Source organism: Danio aesculapii, chromosome 15, assembly GCF_903798145.1.
Source record: "Danio aesculapii chromosome 15, fDanAes4.1, whole genome shotgun sequence".
Taxonomy (NCBI): domain Eukaryota; kingdom Metazoa; phylum Chordata; class Actinopteri; order Cypriniformes; family Danionidae; genus Danio; species Danio aesculapii.
Window position 1 is genome coordinate 26,449,981 of NC_079449.1, and position 23,376 is coordinate 26,473,356.

General features: G+C 34.6%; 1 protein-coding gene across 3 annotated transcripts; it reads left to right on the forward strand.

Annotated features, from left to right (window-relative positions):
- Window positions 1-5,257: 5,257 nt before the first annotated feature.
- On the forward strand, window positions 5,258-21,616 carry scn3b (sodium channel, voltage-gated, type III, beta). 3 transcript variants are annotated; one of them, XM_056473613.1, is made up of 8 exons: window positions 5,261-5,569; window positions 5,887-5,989; window positions 8,235-8,404; window positions 8,488-8,722; window positions 10,910-10,939; window positions 11,568-11,706; window positions 18,152-18,233; window positions 20,472-21,616. In XM_056473613.1, the coding sequence occupies exons 2-7, from the start codon at window positions 5,935-5,937 to the stop codon at window positions 18,213-18,215; spliced, it is 693 nt and encodes a 230-aa protein (XP_056329588.1). In that variant the 5' UTR covers window positions 5,261-5,569; window positions 5,887-5,934; the 3' UTR covers window positions 18,216-18,233; window positions 20,472-21,616. The 3 variants fall into 3 exon arrangements, with proteins under 3 accessions (XP_056329590.1, XP_056329588.1, XP_056329589.1); XM_056473615.1 differs by lacking the exon at window positions 18,152-18,233 and having other exon boundaries at window positions 5,258-5,569; XM_056473614.1 differs by lacking the exon at window positions 10,910-10,939 and having other exon boundaries at window positions 5,263-5,569.
- Window positions 21,617-23,376: the final 1,760 nt, after the last annotated feature.

A 23,376-nucleotide genomic window follows, 5' to 3' on the forward strand; every position in this document is an offset into this window, starting at 1 on the left:
CCTTTCATGCTCTATTTGTTCTATTGTGTAAATTAGGGGGATTTCAATCTTTTTGAATAAATCTATTTTTGAACAAATCATCTGAGCCAATGATTCAATGGATCACTCATTAACATAATTGGTAGTTGGTTTTTGAATAAATCTATTTTTGAACAAATCATCTGAGCAAATGATTCAATGGATCACTCATTAACATAATTGGTAGTTGGTTTTTGAATAAATCTATTTTTGAACTGATCATTTGAGCCAACGATTCAATGAATCACTTATGAACATAAATGGTGGTTGGTTATTGATTAAATCTATTTTAAAACGAATCAACTGAGCCAATGAATCAATAAGTAACTCGTGAACATGATTGGTAGTTGACTTTTGAATAAAACAATTTTTGAACGAATCATTTCAGCCAAAGATTCAATGAGTCGCTCATGAACATAACTAGTAGTTGGTTTTTGAATAAATCTATTTGTGAATGAATCGTTTGAGTCAGTGATTCAATTAATCACTCATAAACATAATCGGTGGTTGATTTTTGAATAAATCCATTTTTGTACGAATCATCTGAGTCAATGATTCAACAAATCACCCATGAACACAATTGGTGGTTGGTTTTTGATTAAATCTATTTTTGAACAAATCATTTGAGCCAACGATTCAATGAGTCACTCATGAACATAATGGGTGGTTGTTTTTTAATAAATCTATTATTGAATGAATCATTTGAGCCAGTGATTCAATGAGTCACTCATGACCATAATTGGTGGTTGGTTTTTTAATAAATCGATTTTAAAATGAATCATTTGAGCCAATGGTTCAATGAGTCACTCATGAATATAATAGATGGTTGACTTTTGAATAAATCAGTTTTTTAATGAATCATCTGAGCCAATGATTCAATGAGTCACTCATGAAAATAATTGGTGGTTGGTTTTTGATTAAATCTATTTTTGAACAAATCATTTGAGCCAATGAGAGTCACTCATGAACATAATGGGTGGTTGTTTTTTAATAAATCGATTATTGAATGAATCATTTGAGCCAGTGATTCAATGGGTCACTCATGACCATAATTGGTGGTTGGTTTTTGAATAAATCTATTTGAAAACGAATCATTTGAGCCAATGGTTCAATGAGTCACTCATGAATATAATAGATGGCTGACTTTTGAATAAATCTGTTTTTCAATGAATCATCTGAGCCAATGATTCAATGAGTCACTCATGAACATAATTGGTATCTCACTCATTAAAGGCATAGTTCACCTAAAAATAAAAATACATCATCATTTACCCTTCTTCCACTTGATCCAAACCTGTTTGAGTTTCTTTCTTCTGTTACAATGTTGGTGAAAAAACAGTCATTAATGTCCATATTTTTTGAAGCACTATTGATGTCAATGATTTTCCAACATTTTTCAGAAAATCCTGTTTTGAGTTCAACAGAAGAATGAAATTCATAAATGTTTAGAACCTATTGAGTAAATGGTGAGGAAATGATATTTTTTGGTGAACTTTAAGATAGGTACTGATACTGGCAGTTAAGTGTTATGTTTATCTATCATTAAATTGAAGACCAGCATAAAACACACCCAGCAAAACATCCCTTAATAGTCATTATTAATGAAAAAATGCGAAAAAAGATAATGAGGTATATTTTGTCAATATCACGCACACCTAGACTGTAAGCTTTAAACTTTAAACTGCATTACAAGTTTTAATTTCAACATACTGCACATTATTCAAGCTCAACATGGCATTTTAAATATGTCAGTTTCTTCAGTAGTCGTCATCCATGTGGTGACTGCAGAATAGAAAGGTTATATTTGCCGTGACTCATGTAATAATTGCAGTAATTGCGATAAAGCTTTTTCCCTCGACCATGCGTAGGATAAGTAGGACCAGTGTGTGGGTTTGAAAGATAAAATGCTGTTCTAGAGCAGAGACAATTGAAGCCTAGAGAAGCACACAGTTGATGATGTGCTGCTCTGACCGCTTGATGGATGTTGTTTATGAGAGAGGAGAGGATGGACGTTAGTGTACAACTCACTGATCTGTGCTAAATGTGTGGGCTTCATATCTGTCTCTTTCTGTTGCTCCATTTGCCAGGACATGAAGACTCCACTGCCACCGATGAACAAATCACACATTAGGCATGGGTTTACAATGATCAAGAATAGGAGAGACTGTTGGGAGTGAATAGTTCTCACTCATGGATTTTGGTTTGAACTATTAAGTAGCCAAAAAAAATCTAAACAACAGTAGCAGATTCTAAGGCTATATCTTTTTAGGAATGTATATACTTTTATGAAGTTACAAAGGTCCCAGCAGGCACACCACATCATAAGACATTAATATAAGATTAGATTTAGGTCATGACGTCAGGTATGTCCCATATCAGTCAGAAAGTCCACGTATATGCCAGAAACATATATGTCCCCTACATGAATAACACATATGTCCCATATATTCCAGAAACATATATGTCCATATATGTAAAACACATACATGTCCTCATATATGCCAGAAAGATATATGTTCATATAAGTCTCATGTCAAAACGTATATGTCCAATATATGTCAGAAACATATACGTCCCCTACATGTACAGCACATATATGTCCATTATATGTGAGAAACATATATGTCCACATATAAGCCAGAAACATATATGTCCCATATATGTCAGAAACATATGTCAACATATATGCCAGAAACATATATGGCCCATATTTGTCAGAAACATATATGTCCCCTACATGTATAGCACATATGTACAAATACAAGCCAGAAACATATATATCCCATATTTGTCAGAAACATATTACACATATATGCCAGAAACATATATGGCCCATATTTGTCAGAAACATATATGTCCCCTACATGTATAGCACATACATGTCCCATATATGTCAGAAACATTTATCCACATATATGCCAAAACATATATGTCCATATATGTAAAACACATATATGTCCTAAATATGCCAGAAACATATATGTCCTAAATATGTCCGAAACGTGTATGTCCACTTATGTGCCAGAAACAAATAAGTCCACATATATGCCAGAAACATATATGCCCATATATATGCCAGAAACATATATGTCCCCTATATGTATGTATAGCACATATATGTCCCACATATGTCAGAAACATATATGTCCCCTACTCATATAACACATATGTGCATATATGCCAGAAACATTTATGTCCATATATATATGCCAGAAACATAAATGTCCATATATATAAAACACATAAGGTATGTCCCTTATTGGCCAGAAATATCTATTTCCACATATATGCCAGGAAGATATCCAACCCTTATGTGTATAACAAATAACTGTCCCATATATTCAAATACATATATGGCCCATAAATGTCAGACACATATTTGACCACATATATGCCAAAAACATGTCACCTACATGTATAACACATATGTCCCTTATATGTCAGAAACATATATGTCCACACAAAGTGGCAGTTTTATTTATTTAAAACATGGAAAGAATTTACTTGAATATAGAAAGTGATTTTTACTACAGTAAACAGGTGTGTTGAGCCTATTTGGCTCATTCAGAACTCAAATGGCAATGCCTGTCTATACAATACAGTGGAATACTGCTAGTTTAGTATACAACCCTGCCATATTAGTCAAACATTTTAAGTGTATTAATTTAAAGTATATATATATATATATATATATATATATATATTATATATATATATATATATATATATATATATATATATATATATATATATACACACACACACACACATATACAGTTGAGGTCAGAGTTATTAGCCCCCCTGAATTATTAGCCCCCCTGTTTATGTTTTTCTCCAATTTCTGTTTGATGTTTTTTTTCAACACATTTATAAACATATTAGTTTTAATAACTCATTTCTAATAACTGAATTCTTTTATCTTTGCCATGATGATAGTAAATCATATTTTACTAGATATCAAGACACTTCTATACAGCTTAAGGTGACATTTAAAGGCTTAACTAGGTTAATTAGGTTAACCAGGCAGGATAGGGTAATTAGAGAAGTTATTGTATAATGATGGTTTGTTTTGTTGACTATCGGAAAAGAAATTAGCTTAAAGGGGCTAATAATTTTGACCTTAAAATGGTGTTTAAAAAAATTTAAAACTACTTTTATTCTAGCCGAAATAAAACAAATAAAATTTTCATTCAGACATTCATTAATTCATTTTCTTTTCGGCTTTTTCCCTTTATTAATCAGTGGACCGCCAACCTATCCAGCATATGTTTTTACGCAGCGATTTACATACATACATACACTATGGACAATATAACTTACCCAATTCACCTGTACAGCATTTCTTTGGTCTGTGGGGAAAACCTGAGCACCCAGAGGAAACCCACGCAACTGACCCACTCAACTGACCCAGCAGATGCTCGAACCAGCGACCTTCTTGCTGTGAGGCGAAAGCGCTACCCATTGGGTCACCGTGTCACCCTATATAAATATGTAAATGTAAATATTTTTCATGGCACCAAGTAACATAACTTTGTAAAGTCAGGGCTCTTAGAGTGTAATATGTCAAAATAAATATGCTAACCTTGCAAATTCGTATCAAAAACAGTCCACATGGCAGGAGTGATTTCTTTGTTTTTGTGTTGTGGATTTTTTGGCATACTGTAACATACTTCAACCAGATGTTAGAGATGGCTCTGGTTAAATCTGGTTAAGTTTAGTACTCTTCTGAATAAAATATAGTGACTTAAAATAGGCTCAACCTTTTGGTCGTGCAGGCAGGTGATGTTACTTATTTACAACCTTAACTAACTTAAATTTTTTAAAACTATATTCTGACAAAACCTATGTTGTCCTAAACTACTACTTTTATAGCATTTTAGAGTGTTTTTGCATTTTTTTTAAACTTTAAGGTAATAAAATAAACTTAAATTTGGCGTATATAAAGTGCTATGTGTAGTTGTAAACTAAAAAAAAAAAATTATGAATCGCAACTTCCAAAGGAGCGAAACGCTAAAAGGTAACATTCTGAAATAAGACGTTATTTTGGACTGCAATTATCGTAATTAACGAGTTCATAATTATAATATTTAAAATATGTTTAATTTCAACATAACATTCATGAAAAAAACACCCTAATCATGTGCTCTTTCGTTTGGCAGTGAAACAAGTTTCAATTCGAATCTTTTCTTTACTTTGTAGAGGCCAGTTTAAAAGTAGACCCAGCAGCGCATGCGCACTGAGCACGTCTGACATGAGTAAGTGGCTACTTGGTAAGAAAACAAAGGCAAGCGTCTCTGTTCTCTCCAGCTGCTGAGGTTTGACGATGGAGCGTCTGTACTTTTCATGATGTGGATGCAGGAGGAAAGCGTAATCTTCCTGTCACTGACATCTTGTGAAACAGCTCGTTTTGGGTTCACCGGATTTCTACATTACGCGCGAATTTTCGACAGGAATCGTTAAGATCCACAGGTCTTTTGATTGTCGAGCGTCGCCATGGAGCAGCAGCTGCGTCCGCTTCTAGTTTGACGCGCTCGCGGATGTTTGTATCTCGGTAAGAAAGCTCAAACTTTATTTTGGAAAATATCATGAAAATGTTCTGTCCGTCTTGTAAACATACATGAAATATCAGGTCCGCGTTGTTTCATTCACAGTTTTGTGATTTGTGTCAGTGTTGTAAACAGTTGTTGTAAATAGTAAGTAATTGACAATCGCGTGTTTTCGGGCGCTGTCCGTGGTTCTGAATCCTCTATCTATAAGTCACATGGATCTAAATGTTACATGTATATATGAATAACAATAAACATAAGCCTTTTACCTAAGCTTAAATTTTTTACATAAGCTTTTTTCTTTTTTTCACTGTACTAACAGGAAGGCTAAGTGAGTCTGAGACGCCGCCCTGTTGTTACAACTCCCAGCATGGAAACTCACGGGAGGCTTGTATTGCATTTGCTATTGCTGTTCATATTCGCTGGTAAGTGTTTTGATATTTTAAATGTTGAATTTAAATGAAAGCCTAAACAATGACTTCACGTAGCAGACATCTTTGTCATTTAAAAAAGAAAAACGAAAGAAAATAGTAGGGTAAAATTAACAGTACAATGTAAAATGTTAACAGCATTAGAAGCAAAATCTTGTCATCGTTATTAAGAAATGCACTTTTCATTTTACAAAGGCTCTTTGAATTATAAAAGAAGTGTGATTTATTTTATTAAAATGTTCCATACACTCTAAAGAACCAAATGTATGTGTCATTACTGTGCACTATTTTAACATCCTTATGTGTATGCTAATTGTGAAATAAAAAAACATTTAAAGATTAAATGATGATTTTTTCAGCATTTCCACAATTTCCAGCATTTTAAGATGTTGTTGGATTTTTAAAAATGTATTTCACAACATGATGCTAAAATATTTAAACTATACAAATAGTTACACAAATCCATTTTTTCCAAAGACATCATTCTTTAGCATTAACGATCATTAATACAGAAATCATCTAGACAACTTTATAGATCAGAGCATTAGCACAGACAGTGTTTGAGGTATGGCTGGGCGATATGTCAAAAATGCAATCTCCATAATTATTTTTCATGATGAACGATAACAATGTGAAGAGTTCAGATGCAAAAGCCTCTAAATACCATGTGAAATTTCATTTAACATGAGCATTTTTCTCAGTCTCCTAAGTTTATGTTCAGTTATTCCACCTAAAAGAACATATTCATCACTAAATAAGTAAAATTGCTGATCCTACACACAAGAGCCTGAGGAAAATGTTCATTTAAAGAGAACATTTTTGATGGTGTTTGGAGGTTTTTGCATCTGACCTCTTCATATATATTTCAATATAAGTTCTTAATGCCTGTAGATTTAAAAGAGTACCCCAACAATGACTGAAGCCACAAAAATTGGCATAACATTTTAGTCGATAAAGTTTCGGTGACCGATCTCTAATATTAAGACACTTTTGTACTCCCATTGTTGCACATTTCTTCAGTGTGATTGGCTCATAGATCAATACAGAGTAAAAAAGTCCACAGCTTATCATTGTTATTGACATACATTTTATTGCAATTCGATCTAATATCGTTTATCGACCCAGCCCTGATATGTCTTCTTGCACATTATGAGTCACAAATGTTGCATATGCACAAAAATACAGTTTTTCCATACAGAGATGGCACTGATTCAGATGTAAACAGTACCATAAGTGTCACTGACTCACACTGCCTCTCAGTCTGCTGTTATCAGAATAATACGTTTAGAAATAGATTTAGCATTGTATTTCATCTGCCACTAAGTTTGCAACCTTTGACCAGTAGGGAAGGATGTCACAACTAGTCATTATTATTATTATTATTATTATTATTATTATTATTATTATTATTATTATTATTATACATTGTCTGTGCTCATATATGCTGGACGGCTACATTTGGTGTTTCCATGGGCCCATATGACCCTTCAAACAGAAAAGGCGCGATCAGTGTTGACAGCTTGTGCTTGAGGCTGTGAGTTATGTAAGATGGCCTCTATTTCAACAATGGCAGGGAGGTTATGTTCACCATCGAGCGAACACTCCAGAACAATCTTCACATCGCTGAGGCATCAGCCTGGCCTCTGCTCTGTTCATGTTCAGGCATGTTCTCCGCTTTCAGTATTAAGCATGTGTCTATGAGATATGTTTTTGGCTGACCAGGAGTCAGTGTGCTGTGAGCTCTTTCTGGAATTTGGAGCTTGTAATGTATAATGATCTCTCTCTCTCTCCTCTGTCTCTGTTTCTCATTTTTTGGTGCTCCTTTGAGAAATCTCTCCCTCAGATTTAATTGACCTCCATTAAGTATGTGCAGTTTTTGGAAAAGGTGTTAAGCTTTCATTTCAAAGGCCAAGTAAGATTCAATAGTGGTGTAAGATAGATAGATAGATAGATAGATAGATAGATAGATAGATAGATAGATAGATAGATAGATAGATAGATAGATAGATAGATAGATAGATAGATAGATAGATAGATAGATAGATAGATAGATAGATAGATAGATAGATAGATAGATAGATAGATAGATAGATAGATAGATAGATAGATAGATAGATAGATAGATAGATAGATAGATAGATAGATAGATAGACTGAGGTGAATTTAAACAGCATCTTTGTGATGGGTTATGAATGTGTCACTCAGTCAATATGTGATAATCCTCTCTGTGTTTTCTCAGTGGTGGAGGTCAGGCTGGTGTGTGTTGATGTGCCATCCGATGGAGAGGCCATTGTAGGCAAAGTTAAGAAATTAACCTGCATCTACTGCATGAAGCGAGAGGAAATCCTGGCTACCACCAAAGTGGAGTGGTTCTACACGGGCCAACATAAAAACAAAACCAAAACACTTGTGAGTGATCATCTCTTAGCTTTTAAGTGTGTGTGTGTATAATACATAAATATTTCTGACACATAATTCTATCCACTACACAGATCTATCTGTATGATCGTGAGCCGCAGGAGCCGAAGGATGCAGATGCTCAATGGAAAGGCCGTGTAACGTGGACGGGCAGTAAGGACATGCAGGACGTCTCCATTAGCATCCTAAATGTCACTTTAAATGACACTGGCACATACGAATGTGAAGTAACTCGCTTCTTTGAGTTTGATTCATTCAAGCTTTCCGCCAACAAGAACATCGTAATCAATCTGAAGGTAAACATGCGAGGTAAGTGAGCGCAACACACAACGCTACACACTTTCAGTTTGTCCGGATGTATTGGATCTGATTACCTCATCTCTGCAGTGTGATTTGGATGGTTGCAATGCAGGCCATTCTCAAACATGCTGTAACCCCAAAATCAGATGCTATTGACTTCAGTACAGTGTTGGCCCTTCATTATGGTTCGTTATGTGTCTTGACATGCTCTTTGTGTCGTTCTAGTAATGATGTGCTTTGTTCTGTTTTATTGTTATTTAAGCTTACTTATTGGAAGGCAGGGAGTTGTTTTCAGGGCTATATCTAAACAACAACTTACCTGTCAATCTGTTGTGAGGGGTAATGTAAAGATTCTGGTTTGTATTATAGTCTCTGAATGCCTGAGATTGCTGAGAATGCAGAGAACTTCCTCTCACTTTAATCGAATATACTTTGTCTAATGTATATTTGTCTATACTTAACCACGCAAGCGCATGCATTATCTCTATCTGTGAGTGCTCTCGGTTTGCAGATAGAAATATTTAATGTTGTATTTAAGTGGTGGCTTTAGATCATATTTTGAATCGCAAAAAGCCTTCAAGAACCACAAACTTGAAGTACAACTTCTTTTACATTTCATGCCATTTTTAGATGTTGACTGCAGTGCATGAGACATACAGTACACTGTAAAAATTAGGTTTCATTAATAGTTATTCACATATTGCTAATTTAATATGTCACATGTGCTGCATTAACATTAATACAGTGGTTCTCATCTATTAAAACATTTTAAAACAGCCTGTGGATGAATTATGAATGTAGTCATATCAATGTGAGTGGGCTTCTGCTCTCAAGAGTGAAGCTGAGAACCACTCTGCTCTTTTTGAACACAATCTCCTGTATTTCATATAACCTTTGAGCCTTGTTGTCATTCAGAGGAAAGTTGATATGAAATGTCTGGGAATGATTGTATTATGGACTGGTTATTTATTGTGATGTGTCTTCTTGGACAAGCATTAAGGGATTGGTTTTAATTAGTTTTAACATCCTGTTATTAAGTAGTTACTTAAACTTATGTTATTACAATCCCCTGAGACCTCTGAGATGTTTGGAACACAAATTAAGATTATTTTAGATGAAATCAGAGGGCTCCCTCATCCTCTATAGACAGCAATGGTGCTAAGACAAAAAGAAGCAGAAAAGTTGTTTTTGGAGTTTCGTATGATTACAGTTTAACCACTGAAGTCACATGGAGTGTTTTGACAGTAATATGTGTTCCTTTACTGGACTTTGGATGTTTATTACAGTTGGTGTTTATGGAGAATGAGGGAGCTCTCTGATTTCATTTAAAATATCTTAGTTTGTTTTCTGAAGATGAACAGAGGCCTTTGGGGTGGGGGTGGGGGGTTGTTATAAGGACATAAGGGTGAGTGATTAATAACAACATTTTCATTTTGGGGTGAAATAGCTCTTTAAGGTTTATTTATCCATCCATTTCTACCCAATGAACTATTGACTGAACAAATGACTTCACCATAGGCTCATTCTGAAAACATAGCCTTATATACATTTCTGGAGATCGCGAATTATGTAGCCAGAAGTATCTATGGCTGCATTTCGTCTTTAGAACAAACGCTACGGGGCGGTATGATGTCGTTCCTTTTCGCGCTTACCAGCTGACCACTTAACTCCATATGGACGGCTGCAAAAATCGTACCTCTTATGACGTATTTGGCACTCTCCAGAAATGTATATAGCGGTACGTTTTCAGAATGAGCCTGGGTTGAATGACTTACATAAAGAGGCCATATGATACTGTGGAATGTTTTTCTTTAGTTAATCTATTCATGCATGTTGAAAATCTACAGAGATACATACTCATAGCCCATTTTCACGAATTTTTAGTTTACACAAATATAGTTAACAGTTTTCTTATGTTTATTTATTTTTTAGGATGTTTTCTGGTCTCTATAACTAAACTGCATAACATTTTTAGTTTTGAGTTGAATATGGTGCTATGAAAACAATACATTGATCAACAACCAAACTATTTTGCTTAATTAAAGCATTTAAAATGTAAAGCATACAATAAAATAAAACTGCAATAAAACCTAAAGCATGCAATAAAATAAAAAGAAAGAATGCAAGGCTTCAGTCAGTTACAGCTCAAACTGATTCAATAAACGCAATGCCATTATTAACTGTTTGTGCTTACAGAAGTCTCGGAAGCTGAAACTAGCAAATATGGTAAGGGCTGTTACATTTCCAACATGCACTTGAACGAGTGTTTCAGACAGACTGGCAAAAGAGGTGCTGCAATAATATGCACTCTATACTGCGTATTATTGAAAATGTGTTTTTAGCTTTATTCTAGAAACAAAAAATAGCATCATATGGCCACTTTTAAATAAAATAAACTCTACCTAATAATAAACTCACTTCATTCTGATACTTTACAGATTGTCTGTGCATGCTAGTGCAGTTTTGTGATTTGTTCATATAACAATAAAAATGCATTTAAAAAAAAACACAAAGAAAGCTGAAGTTGTTATACTGTATGTCACCAGTTGCATTGCAAATGTTTCACAAGGACGCAAAGCATGACCTGCATCTCTTAAGCGACTTATAGTTGCACACGTTTTACTAACGCATTTAGATCCTGTTAACCTGAAATGGCTTCAGTATCTCTCCTATTGAATCACAGCGGTGCGGCTATAATTTGACTTGCCCACTCATGCATTGTGCACTCTTGTCCTCATTCCTAGTACACTTGAGATTTTAGTCACTTTCTGGATGAAGTCATTACACCATATCAGTCTGATAGACATCCTCTGATTGCTCAACTGATTGCTCAAATTCCCTCTCATTTTCCCAGCGAGTGAAGACATCACGGCGCTGTACTCGGAGATCATGATGTATGTGCTGCTGGTGTTCCTCACCTTCTGGCTGCTGGTGGAGATGGTCTACTGCTACAGGAAGATTTCCAAATCTGACGAGCAAGTGCAGGACACTGCGTGAGTATTGCATTTTTGGCAATAACGATAATGATAATTAACAATAACCCATAGGTTCAAAAAATGAGTAAACCATGATAATGTACAAAATCAAATAAATAGGTAAATATTAATATATTTATTATTTAAGTGTTAGTTCACCCAATCTTGAAAATTATGTTATTAATTTCTAATTCTCAGTTTGTTCCCTGAGAAACACAAATTAAGAGATTTGAGATGCAATCTGACTGCTCTCTCATCCTCCACAGGCAGTAATGTTCCTAAAAAAGTACCAAAAAATGCCAAAAAACATCCTCAAAACACACCATATGCCTCCAGTGGTTCATTCGGAATATTATCAAGCTATGAGAATACTTTTGTGCTCACATAAAACAAAAATAATGACTTTATTTGACAGTTTCTTCTCAGTGTCAGTATAGCGTGCACGTTCATGAGCACTGTGCACTGATATGTACCCTGGATGTATACCCTAGATGTCCGCACACAGATTCTTCTGTTTGCACGTCTGAGATAATACAGGTACATCAGCAGAAGCGACATATATAATTATTCATTCATTCATTTATTTATGTTTTTGAGGATGTTTTTTGGTATTTAATGAACCTGGAACCTGGAGCTCTCAGATTTCACCTAAAATATCTTAATTTGTTTTCTGATTTTTCAGTTTTGGATGAACTAATATTTTAATATTGAATACTAAATCATTAAAATTGATGGAAAAAACAATAGTAGCATGCTAAATAAATACAAATAATTTCAATATCCATTAATAATAATAATAATAATAATAATAATAATAATAATAATAATAATAATAATAATAATAATAATAATTTCAAAAACACTTTAACTATCAACAAATTTTGGATTTATGAAACAACTTGTGAGGTAAAATATAAAAAAAATCTTAAAATAAATAAAAACAACACTTCAGATGTCAACACAATTTGAAGACAATAATAAAACAACGTTTACCAGTTCTGTTAAAGCAATGCAAAAGATTGAAGTACTATTAGATCCATTTCGAGTTCTATTTTAATATTCTAAGATCCTTAGAAATCCTGATAGAAATCCTGTTGTAAACCTGAAATTGTAAAGATGCATCACTCCCTAAATTTGGTTCAATAAGATTGCATAATAAAGCATACAGGGTTTCAAAACACGATTAGCAAAAAAAAAAAAACTGCATGATCTTTAATTGACATTCATTTTTACGTCCACACAATGCACAATATATCGCATTACCAAAAATGATCAACGAATATCAACTTCGCTGACTAACAAATGCATAAATGTCAATAAGTGAAAGAGTAGAAATAAAACAATGCAAACAGTTAGTAATAAAAAAATCATCATCATCATCATCACGCTAAACGATTCGGCTTAGTATTTTTCCACAGTTTTACAGTTTTTCCTCAGTCGCTTTGGTACATTTCTCAGATCATTTGAAATTCTCAAAATTACCCGTTCAATCTTCACATCATTGTGTCACTTGTGCACATAAAAAGTCTCACCCCCCACAACATTTAATATATCGTTTAATTTTGTTCATAGCATAATTCTTTACATGCAAAATGGCTAAACAAGTTGTCATATTTTTGGTAAGCTGTCATTTTTGATGACTTTTTCTAACTAAGGTGCCTCTCAAAGGAGCAGTGGTGTAAAGTAACAAATTACAAATACTCCAATTACTTTAATTGAGTAGTTTTTTTCAGGAATTGTAATTTGCTAAGTAGTTTCAAAAATGTGTACTTTTACTTTGCCTTGAGTACATTTTTAGTGCTGTATCAGTACTTTTACTCCACTACTTTCCTTCAACCTGCATCGCTACTTTATTTCTTTCTTGTCTATGGTGATTGGCTGAGTAGAAAAATCAGAATCAGTCCAAAAAAATCTCACATAGAAAGTAAATTGCGTCATTCTAAACAACCTCAAGACATGGGCGCTTTATAAAAGCAGCAAACCTTTTGGAAGGGCCAAACAAGGAATGGAAAGAAGGACCAAATGAAGAAAGGGGGGAAAGACCAAATTAATGAAGGGCCAAACAAGAAATGGAAAAAAGGACCAAATGAAGAAAGGGGGGAAAGACCAAATTAATGAAGGGCCAAACAAGGAATTGAAGCAAGGACCGAATGAAGGAAGGGAGGACCGAACTAATAAAGGAAGGAAGGACCAAATGAATGAAGGAAGGATTCAAGGAAGGACTGAACAAACTAAGGAAGGAAGGAAGAAACGAACCAATGAATAAATGAACAAAAGACCAAATGAAGAAAGGAACAAAAGAATGAACGAATGAATGAAAGAGCGAGCAAATGAAGAGAGGAACAAAGGAAGGAACAAATGAATGAAGGAAGGACAGAATGAACAAACAATGGAAGGAAGAGAGGAAGGAAGGAACGAATATAGGAAGATCAGTAAATGCACTAAAGAATGATACATTTACACATGCCTACACAAACTGCATGTAAACACTTTTCACATTGTAATACTCACTACTCACTACTCTTGAGTACTTTTTAAAGGGATATTTTTACTCATATTTTGAGTAATATTTACAACAGATACTTTTACTCAACTTGCACTACATTTTGGGGCAAGTAATGGTAGATTTACTTGATAATGATTTTTCACTACTCTTTCCACCACTGCAAAGGAGATTGTTCACATTTCTACTTTTGTTTGTTTTTTATTATGATCAAAACAATTATAGTACAAAGAGCAAAAAAATAAATATATAAATAAAAATATGATAACACTTTAGAATAACTACATACTATGAATCATCTTTTAAGCATGAGCAAATAGTGAGTTCATCATCTGTTAAGCATTAACTCTACATTAATAAACTAAGCTTTAATTAATTAAAAAAAATAAGCTTTATTCTTGACTTAAAAGCACATTTATAATGTGCTTAATAATTTTACTTTCATACTTTGTTAATGATTTATTTTTCATTACTAATTAAGTATTGCATTATTTACAAACCAGTTATTTAAGCATAGTTGGTGGTTTATTAAGATCATTTAGAATGAGTTAGTGAATAAATAATAAACTATTCAAATTAACATTTATCTATCTTATTATTCAGGCATATACTAATAGTTAATTTGTATGTTAATAAATGCTTTATTAACTCAACTTCATTCAGTTTTGTGACCTAATCTAGTGAGGACTATTCATGCTTTATAAATCCCTTATAAATGGCAATTAAAGGCTCAGTTAAATTCTAAACAGGAAAAAGAACATAAACGACTTTATTCATTTCTATTCATTTGAAGATACACAAATAAAACTGTATCAAATAAAGAATAAATCTGTGCAATCTTATCTTAAAAGTAAAATGACTGTACAGTTTAAACATTGCATCCTATTATATTGCTAAATTATTATATTGTTATTGTTTTATCCGATTTGATGTTAGATTATGACACTCCTGTTATTTAGCAATGTTTAAAATTTACTTTTAAGATAAGATTGCAAAGATTATTGTTCATTTGATACTGAGCCTTTAATCGTCATTTACAAGAGATTTATAAACCATAACTAATCCTCACTTTAGGTCACAAAACTGCATGAAGTTGAGTTAATAAAGTATTTATTAACAAATATATAACAATTATTATATGCCTGAATAATAAGATATATAAATGTTAATTTTAATAGATTATTAATTATTTACTAACTCATTCTGAATGATCTTAAAAACCTCCAACTACTCTTAAATACAAATGGTTTGTAGATAAAGCAATACTTAATTTAGTAATGAAAAATTAACCAGTCACAAATTATGAAAGTATAATTATTAAGCACATTATAAATGTGATTATAAGTCAAGAATACTGCATTTGTAGCTGCAGTTATAAACTGCTTACTGACGCTTATTAATGTAGAGTTAATGCTTAACAAATAATGAATTCACTAGATGCTAATGCTTAGTAAATGATTCATAGTGTGTAGTTATTATAAAGTGTTACCGAAAATACTTTGGGTTTTGCAGGTAAACCTGCGGTCACACTAGAGTTTGAGCTTGTAAAATTCTGTAGTATGGCGCTGCGAAAAGGGGCGGTATTAAACAACATGACTAGACATTTAAAAAGCAAGTGATTGGTCCATATTTTAAATTTCTGTCCAAGAGGTCATGTTTCAATCCTTGCTTGGTGTCATGCAGTCAAGTGATGCGATTTCACAGGTCAGAGTTCACCAAGCTTGAACTTTGCAATGCATCAAACTGCGAAAACTTGCCGCGCAAGCTTGTGTTTCTGGTCTGACGCATTCGCTTGCGTATGAATAGAAGTCTATGAGGAGAAAAGTCCAGTGTGACCGCAGCTAAATCTATTGTGTTTTGCTATATGTACGTGTTGTTTTGAGAAATACACTTACTGCAAATTTCAATTCTGATCTGAGAAACAAACCAAAGTGACTGAGAAAAACTGTAACTGCTATAATATTAGAGCTCTCTTAGGCTTACACACTGTTTTTTCTCTGCTACTGCAGCATGTAATCAACTTTAAAATGATATAAAAACATGTAGATAAAGTTTGTTCTGACCATCGTTATCAAGGCTGATTAATCAGCAAAAAGATCATACTGATCAACCTCTAAATTATATGATAATGACATTGTAGGGATAATGAGGACCTTTTTGACGGGTGGTGATAATTTCCTGCTTTATTCTGGAGATTGAGTTGTTTTATTGGATGATAGACTATCATGACACACAAATATAGCCATGTATCCACGCACACACACACACATACATGGATAATGAGTGCTTTAAAAGCGTGCATTACTGTGAGCCCATCAGTCATGTAGTGCAGATGGGAAATAAAGCAGTGGCCCGTCAGGCTTACCTGCACCTGAATCAATATTCATTGAACTCTTACTGACATAAGACACAACATTGGGTAATTTTTTAACCCCCTCTTCTCTTCTGGCTCCTTCTTTGCCATAGTTTAATTTGTTGTCAGTCATTTCTTATTGATTTGTTTGTCAGTCATTTATTAAAATTTGTGATTATATTGCTGTCCACACTCTGCCAGCAGATGAAAACATGGAGATCTCCAAACTTCTAAATCACTGAATATTCAGTCATTGAGTGTTATAGGGATAGCTCAGCCAAAAAGAAGGAAATTGTCATCCCGATCTTTTTTTCTTTGTTTTTAAATAATATTAATAATAATGCTTTATCTTTATATAGCGCCTTTAAAAGTAGCATCTCAAGGCACTTTACAGACATAAAATGTGCAGCAGCAAAAGACACAAGGCTGAATGCAAAAAAGTAATAATAAAAAATAATTAAAAACACATAAAATAACAATAATAGTAATAGATCTAAAAATCAAATAAAAGCTACCCTAAAAAGTCAGTTTTAAGAAATGATTTAAACTCTAGACCTAGACTCTATTCTGCAATATGGGATTCTGCGTTGTGAATATCAGAGGTTAAAGAGTTCCACAATTTAGGTGCCAATGAAGAGAATGCCTGTTCTCCCATAGATTTTAGCCGCATTGACTGAGCAGTTAAAAGACCAGCATCAGACGAGAGTAAAGCACGCCTAGGAGTGTATGGCAATAAAAGCTCAGATAAATATTGTACATAAGCATGAGGATTTTAAAATCAATTCGAAAACTGACAGGAAGCCAGTGCAGATTGTTCAAAATAGGGGTAATGTGCTCTCTTGCACTAGTCAGAATTCTACAGAATTTGTATTAACTGTAACTTGTTTAGGTTAGCTTTTGGAACTCCAGCCAGCGAAGAGTTACAATAGTCAAAACAGAAGAATACAAAGGTGTTAAATAAGTAAAGGGCTGCATGGGACAAAGTTTGGCATTGTTTCGCAGATGAAAAAACTATTTGAAGAATCATTACACAGAGCTATTTCCATGATTTTGTGATTGATTGCAAGGTTTCTTGGGAGAGCAATATTTAATATATTTGATAGACAACCAAAATGTATTTCAGCAAAACAAGTTTCATAATGAAATGCAATTGAATTTAATACTTTTACAAGAGTTTTTTATTGTAAGAAAGCTCTACCTTAGCAATAACAACATACTTTTGTGAGAAATGACAAATATTTTATGAGAGAACCCAGAGTTTTTCCATGGCAAACATAGAAATACTTTTGAGAGATTCCAAAAGTTTACGTTTTGTATCATTTAACATCAATGAATCATTTAAAATACATTAGTTTCCCTAAGACATCTAAGAGCTAGATCAGGCTCCCAACAATTACAATACACAAAAAACATAATGAATCAAGAAATAGGTTTACGTTTGTGTTTCTAACAATACCAGTCAGGCTTGGTAGGTAAATATAATTCATCTGTTTGGCTGAACTATTCCTCTAAAGTGTTGATGGTACAGTAGGTGGTGTCACAACTGTTGCTTTGCTAAAGAGGCCTCGACTCTTTTGCATTTTTCTTTTGTACCTATGTGTCTACAGGACAGACTACTTAGCCATTCCCTCTGAAAATAAAGAAAACCCGGGCCCTGCTGTAACGGAATAAAAGTCACTCGCCATTACGGTATTTTTGAATTTACCACTCAATTCGAACCATCATCAACAGTTTCCCACTCATCCCGAGTAGCTGACTAGAACCCTCCACCATCGCTGTCTGTTTCTGCCTTTCCTCATCCTCTCTTAACATGCTCATCCACATCCACTCCTCTGTTCACATCTGTCCAGCAATTACTGTACTAACCTCTGCTGACCTATCCAGATAATTCAATGAGAGCTGAAGTACAGCAGCGCTAATGCTGGGGTCAGGGTTTGTTCTCTTTGTAAACCCCCGCGATCAATGATTTTTACATTGTTTAAAGTGATTTGGAATTTGAGCATGCACAGATAGCTGTGATATGATGTGGATCCATTCATCCTTTCTTACTTTTTTCCTTTTTGAATTCTATGCAGTTTCCTGCAATGTTATCTGATATGCTACACCAGAACTGGAGTGATTTGTAATTTGAGGAGGACTTTTTATTTTTTGAAGGAGGGGCTGCTTAACATCCTCCTATGATGGAGCACAGTGTGGAGTGTGCTAGATATATAGTTTAAATATCATGGAAGTAGATTTATTACTGCAATTATAAAAACTGCACTAATTCTTCACTGAAATAATGTGTGTGCATAATATAATGCAACAGATATGATGGAAAAAAATTACAGACCACTGGGAAATTCTCAGTTTCTCTGATTTACAGGATTTATTAGGTATGGGTTTGAGTAGTTTGTTAATGTCTGTTTTATTCGACAAAGATCTGAAAATATTTTTTAAAGCTAGATTTTTTATATATAAATAACAACTGGTCAGAATAACAAAGGTTCTTACTTATTGCTATTAAAAATCCACCAAGTATTAATTGCTTAACTCTTCTGATAGTTAGAATTTGAAAACTGAGAAGGGATTCTGAGAAGGGGGGACCATCCTGCAAATACTATATTCATATACACACACTCACCGGCCACTTTAGGTATACCTTAATAGCACTAGGTTAAACACTCTTTTGCCTTCAGGACTGCCTTAACCCTTCTTGGCATAGATTCAACAAGAAACTGGAAATATTCTCTACAGATTTTGGTCTATATTGACATTTTAGCATCACACAGTTGCTGCAGATTTGTCGGCTGCACATCATGCATGCAAATCTTCCATTCCTCCACATCCCAAAGATGCTCTATTGGATTGAGCTCTGGTGACTGTGGAGGCCATTTGAGTACAGTGAGCTCATTGTCATGTTCAAGAAACCAGTCTGAAATGATGAGCGCTTTGTAACATGACGCGTTATCCTGCTGAAAGTAGCCATCAGAAGATGGTTACACTGGTCATTATGGGATGGACATGGTTAGCAACAATACTTAAGTAGGCTGTGGCGTTGACATGATGCTCAGTTGATACTAATGGGCCCAAAGTGTGCCAAGAATATATGGATGGATGGCAGGATGGATCCATGCTTTCATTTTGTTGACACCAAATTCTGACCCTACCATCAGAATGTCGCAGCAGAAATCGAGACTCATCAGACCAGGCAACGTTTTTCCAGTCTTCTTTTGTCCAATTTCAGTGAGCCTGTGCGAATTGTTTCCTGTTCTTAGCGGACAGGAGTGGCACCCGGTGTGGTCTTTTGCTGCTGTAGCCAATCTAACTCAAGGTTCAACGTGTTGTGCGTTCAGAGATGCTCTTCTGCATACTTCGGTTGTAACGAGTGGTTATTTGATTTGACCAGCCCGTCTGGCACCAACAACCATGCCACATTCGAAGTCACTTAAATCACCTTTCTTCCCCATTCTGATGCTAAGTTTGATCGGCAGCAGATCGTCTTGACCATGTCTACATGCCTAAATGCACTGAGTTGCTGCCATGTGATTGGCTGATTAGAAATTTGCGTTAACGGGCAGTTGGACAGGTGTTCCTATTAAAATGGCCAGTAAGTGCATATACATGCATACTATATATATGCATGTTTTGTGTCATCATTACATTTATTAAGTAATTTGATTACTGCACTATGTTCCTTAAATAGTTTTTAAAGCATGTCATCAAATGCAAATGATTCTTGTTCTACATACACCTGACTTTTTGGTATACACACTCAAATTACACAGAATGACATTTTAGCGATTACCTGTGTAAATCATAGTAAAAATGTATGATAGTAAAAAATATTTAACTCATTTTCATTCTGGAATAAAAGTTCAGTAGCATTGTTTATTTTTTGCTACAAAATCTGCAAGCTAATCAAACCTAGAAACCTCTCTTTTCCAGGTACTGATGACTCTTATCAACCGGTTTATAAAGAGCAGGCACTTATCCTGCCCTCCAAAATCTCTCCAAGAGCTGCTCTGAGAAACCAGGAAACCTGCCAAATCAAATCCCCATTGTCTTGATAATGTAACGTGTGGAAGAAACTCTGGACTGGTTCATTATCTCGCACTGTCTCAGCGGAGGTTAATCTCAGACTGACGAGGATCTGTACGTGTCTGTCCTCTACTCTCGCCTTAGCAGAGACACAAGAGCTGAAGAGCTATCATACTGCCTACACACGCACTTTCTCAATCACTGTCATCACGATTCCCACCTGAGCCTTTCCCTCTTTGGTATACGCTGTTCTTACTCTTTTGATAGAATTAGATGAAACTTGCTTTTTATTGTCGTGTTTTCTAAACAAAGATTCTTAAGATAGTATTTTGTGTTTTTAATTTGGAAAAAAAAAATGCTTAAAGTCAAACAGCTATGTGCCACTTTGCAATTAATAATAAGTGAAACTGTGGCATATAAATGAGGAAATACTGTGTACAGTTGCAGATGACTTTTGTGTGATTGAATGCATGGGCCAGATTTACTAACAGCGCAATGCCTTTGTTGACGTTAAAGGAAAGTTCAACTCAAAATGAAAACTTACTCATTATTTACTCTCCCTCAAGTGATTCCAAACCTTTATGAGATTCTTTCTTCTGTTGAACACAAAAGAAGATATTTTGAAGAAAGCTAAAAACCTATAAACTTTGACTTCCTTAGTAGGAAAAACAAATACTATAGAACGTTTTTCCACAGTAAAGGGTGAGTAAATCCTGAAAGGTTTTCGTGTTTGGGTAAACTACGCTTATATGTAAATTTATACAACAGTTTTGTCTGGTTCTTGAATCTGATTGGCTGATAGCCGATTACTCCGCCCACATACAGCGACAAGCAGAGGACACTCTAAAGTTTGACACATATTGCTGCTGTTGGACAACATAATGTACTTTTGAGGCTTTTTTTTAGTCGAGAATGTAGTTGTTTAGATTGCAACTATGCTGTTTATTTAAACGTATAGTGCCTATTTCAAATATTTTGACTAAGAGTCATTGAGCAAAGACGGTTGACGATGTTCATCAGCTGATCAAATCATTATTAAACAGGTAAATGACTTTCTATGTCGATCTGTCTTTTTTGTATGTTGTAGTGCTATATTTATACTGTACCATAGTAATATTGTGATCTCCCAATTGCAACAGCGAATCACAGGGAAATATCTGTAGACTGATGGCAATTTATGACGTTCAGCCTTAAAATCTTAAAATGTGAGCAAAATCACTCTAGACATTACACCAGAGAATCATTCAAATACTAGCTCTAAAGTGAAAGTTGGTGAATTAGTAACGGCTTCTGCTGTTCTGAACAGCTGCAGATGTGAATGAGTAGTAAGAAAGTAGTTCGTCATACAATAGGGTTTTGAGACTCTCCGTGTTTGATTTTCTTTTTTAAATACACTATTGCGCCATTAAACTGTTGTATAAATGCAATATCACACTTGTAGCAGTGCTATGTGGCTGTATATTGTCACTGGTGGAACACAACGTACGCCTCCCACCAGTGCCGATATACAGCCACATCACACTGCTACCCGTGTGATATTGCTCACACATACCCACACACACACACACACACATATATATATTACCATGTATGGTTCTTCGCCCACTAATATATTATTATATATGGTTCAATAAAGGGTTAAAAACTACTGTCAGGAGTTACTAAAGACATGCAGTGAACAATTGGCAATGAAAAGGCAGGACATGGATTTGATTTTTGCGACTGAATTATTGTGTGCATTTACGGTTTTCCTTTCAGATGCAAACATTGACATGAATGTTTAAATTAATCATTTAGTGTGATAAACCAGGGTTTGTGGTAGTCAGTTTAGGCCTTGACCAGGGGGGGACTTAGTTAAGTGAGGTAAGCAGCCGCATAGGGCCCCAGGGAATTAGGGGGCCACAACCAATGCCCAGAACCTTACTGTAAATTAAACATATAGCTCTCTTGTAATTTGTCTATCAAATGCCATCAAATTTATCTGTAACTGTTAACATTGTAACGTTAATACTTCTTTTAAAAACTGGGAACCCCCATGAATAATGGAACGTTCTTTTCCTACTGCACATACAGTAGGCGAGATGTGAGCAGTTCAAAGACACTGCCAGCGATTTGAGTAGAGCGTGCAAGAGTGACACTTTTGAGAACCTTTAGGGAGGAAAGAAGTCGAAATAAGACAAGCATTGCAACACAGTGCAAACACCTGTTAGATGATGAGTGCTGTGAACTTGTTAAGAGAGGGTCAGTTAAAATAAAATAACTTTTCCCAATGAAAAGGAACGGTCATTGATTTACAAACCGCAATTACTCATTTTTTTATACAAAATGGTCACAAGATTAGTTTGATAAATTGTGAATTAAATGTTTTTTTAAATTTTATATTAAAAATCCAATCACAAATAATGGCTAAGTAAATACATCGTTTTTTGGTGAATTTACAAGCAGTTTATTTACAATAAATAAATAAATAAATAAATAAATCTACAGAGAAAACATTATCTATAGAGAAAGAGAATGTTTTGAGATTCAGTGCTAGGACCCCATTCCTGAAATTGCTTAGGGCACCCAAATCACCAAGTGTGCCCCTGGCCTTGACGATTTCAAAAGTTTAATTGACAATAAAAATCAAGCTTAAAATGTTTGTGTGACCAGCTTTACTACAATTTACTGCAATCATTTAACCCCCTAAAAAGGCATGTACACATTTTATGCTTGACATGCTGTATTCATTGCTGTAGCTGCTGGAGGAATACTGAGAACAGAGAGCATGTGTTGTAGAGAGACTTTCAGTACATTATATCACTTGGAGTAT

What these genes read in the sequence shown, in the direction of transcription:
- scn3b (XM_056473613.1), top strand. Translation starts at nt 5,935, where the DNA reads ATGGAAACTCACGGGAGGCTTGTATTGCATTTGCTATTGCTGTTCATA. An exon ending in ATTGCTGTTCATATTCGCTG is followed by an intron (nt 5,990 to 8,234) that starts GTAAGTGTTTTG and finishes GTGTTTTCTCAG; the next exon opens with TGGTGGAGGTCAGGCTGGTG. An exon ending in AAAACAAAACCAAAACACTT is followed by an intron (nt 8,405 to 8,487) that starts GTGAGTGATCAT and finishes TCCACTACACAG; the next exon opens with ATCTATCTGTATGATCGTGA.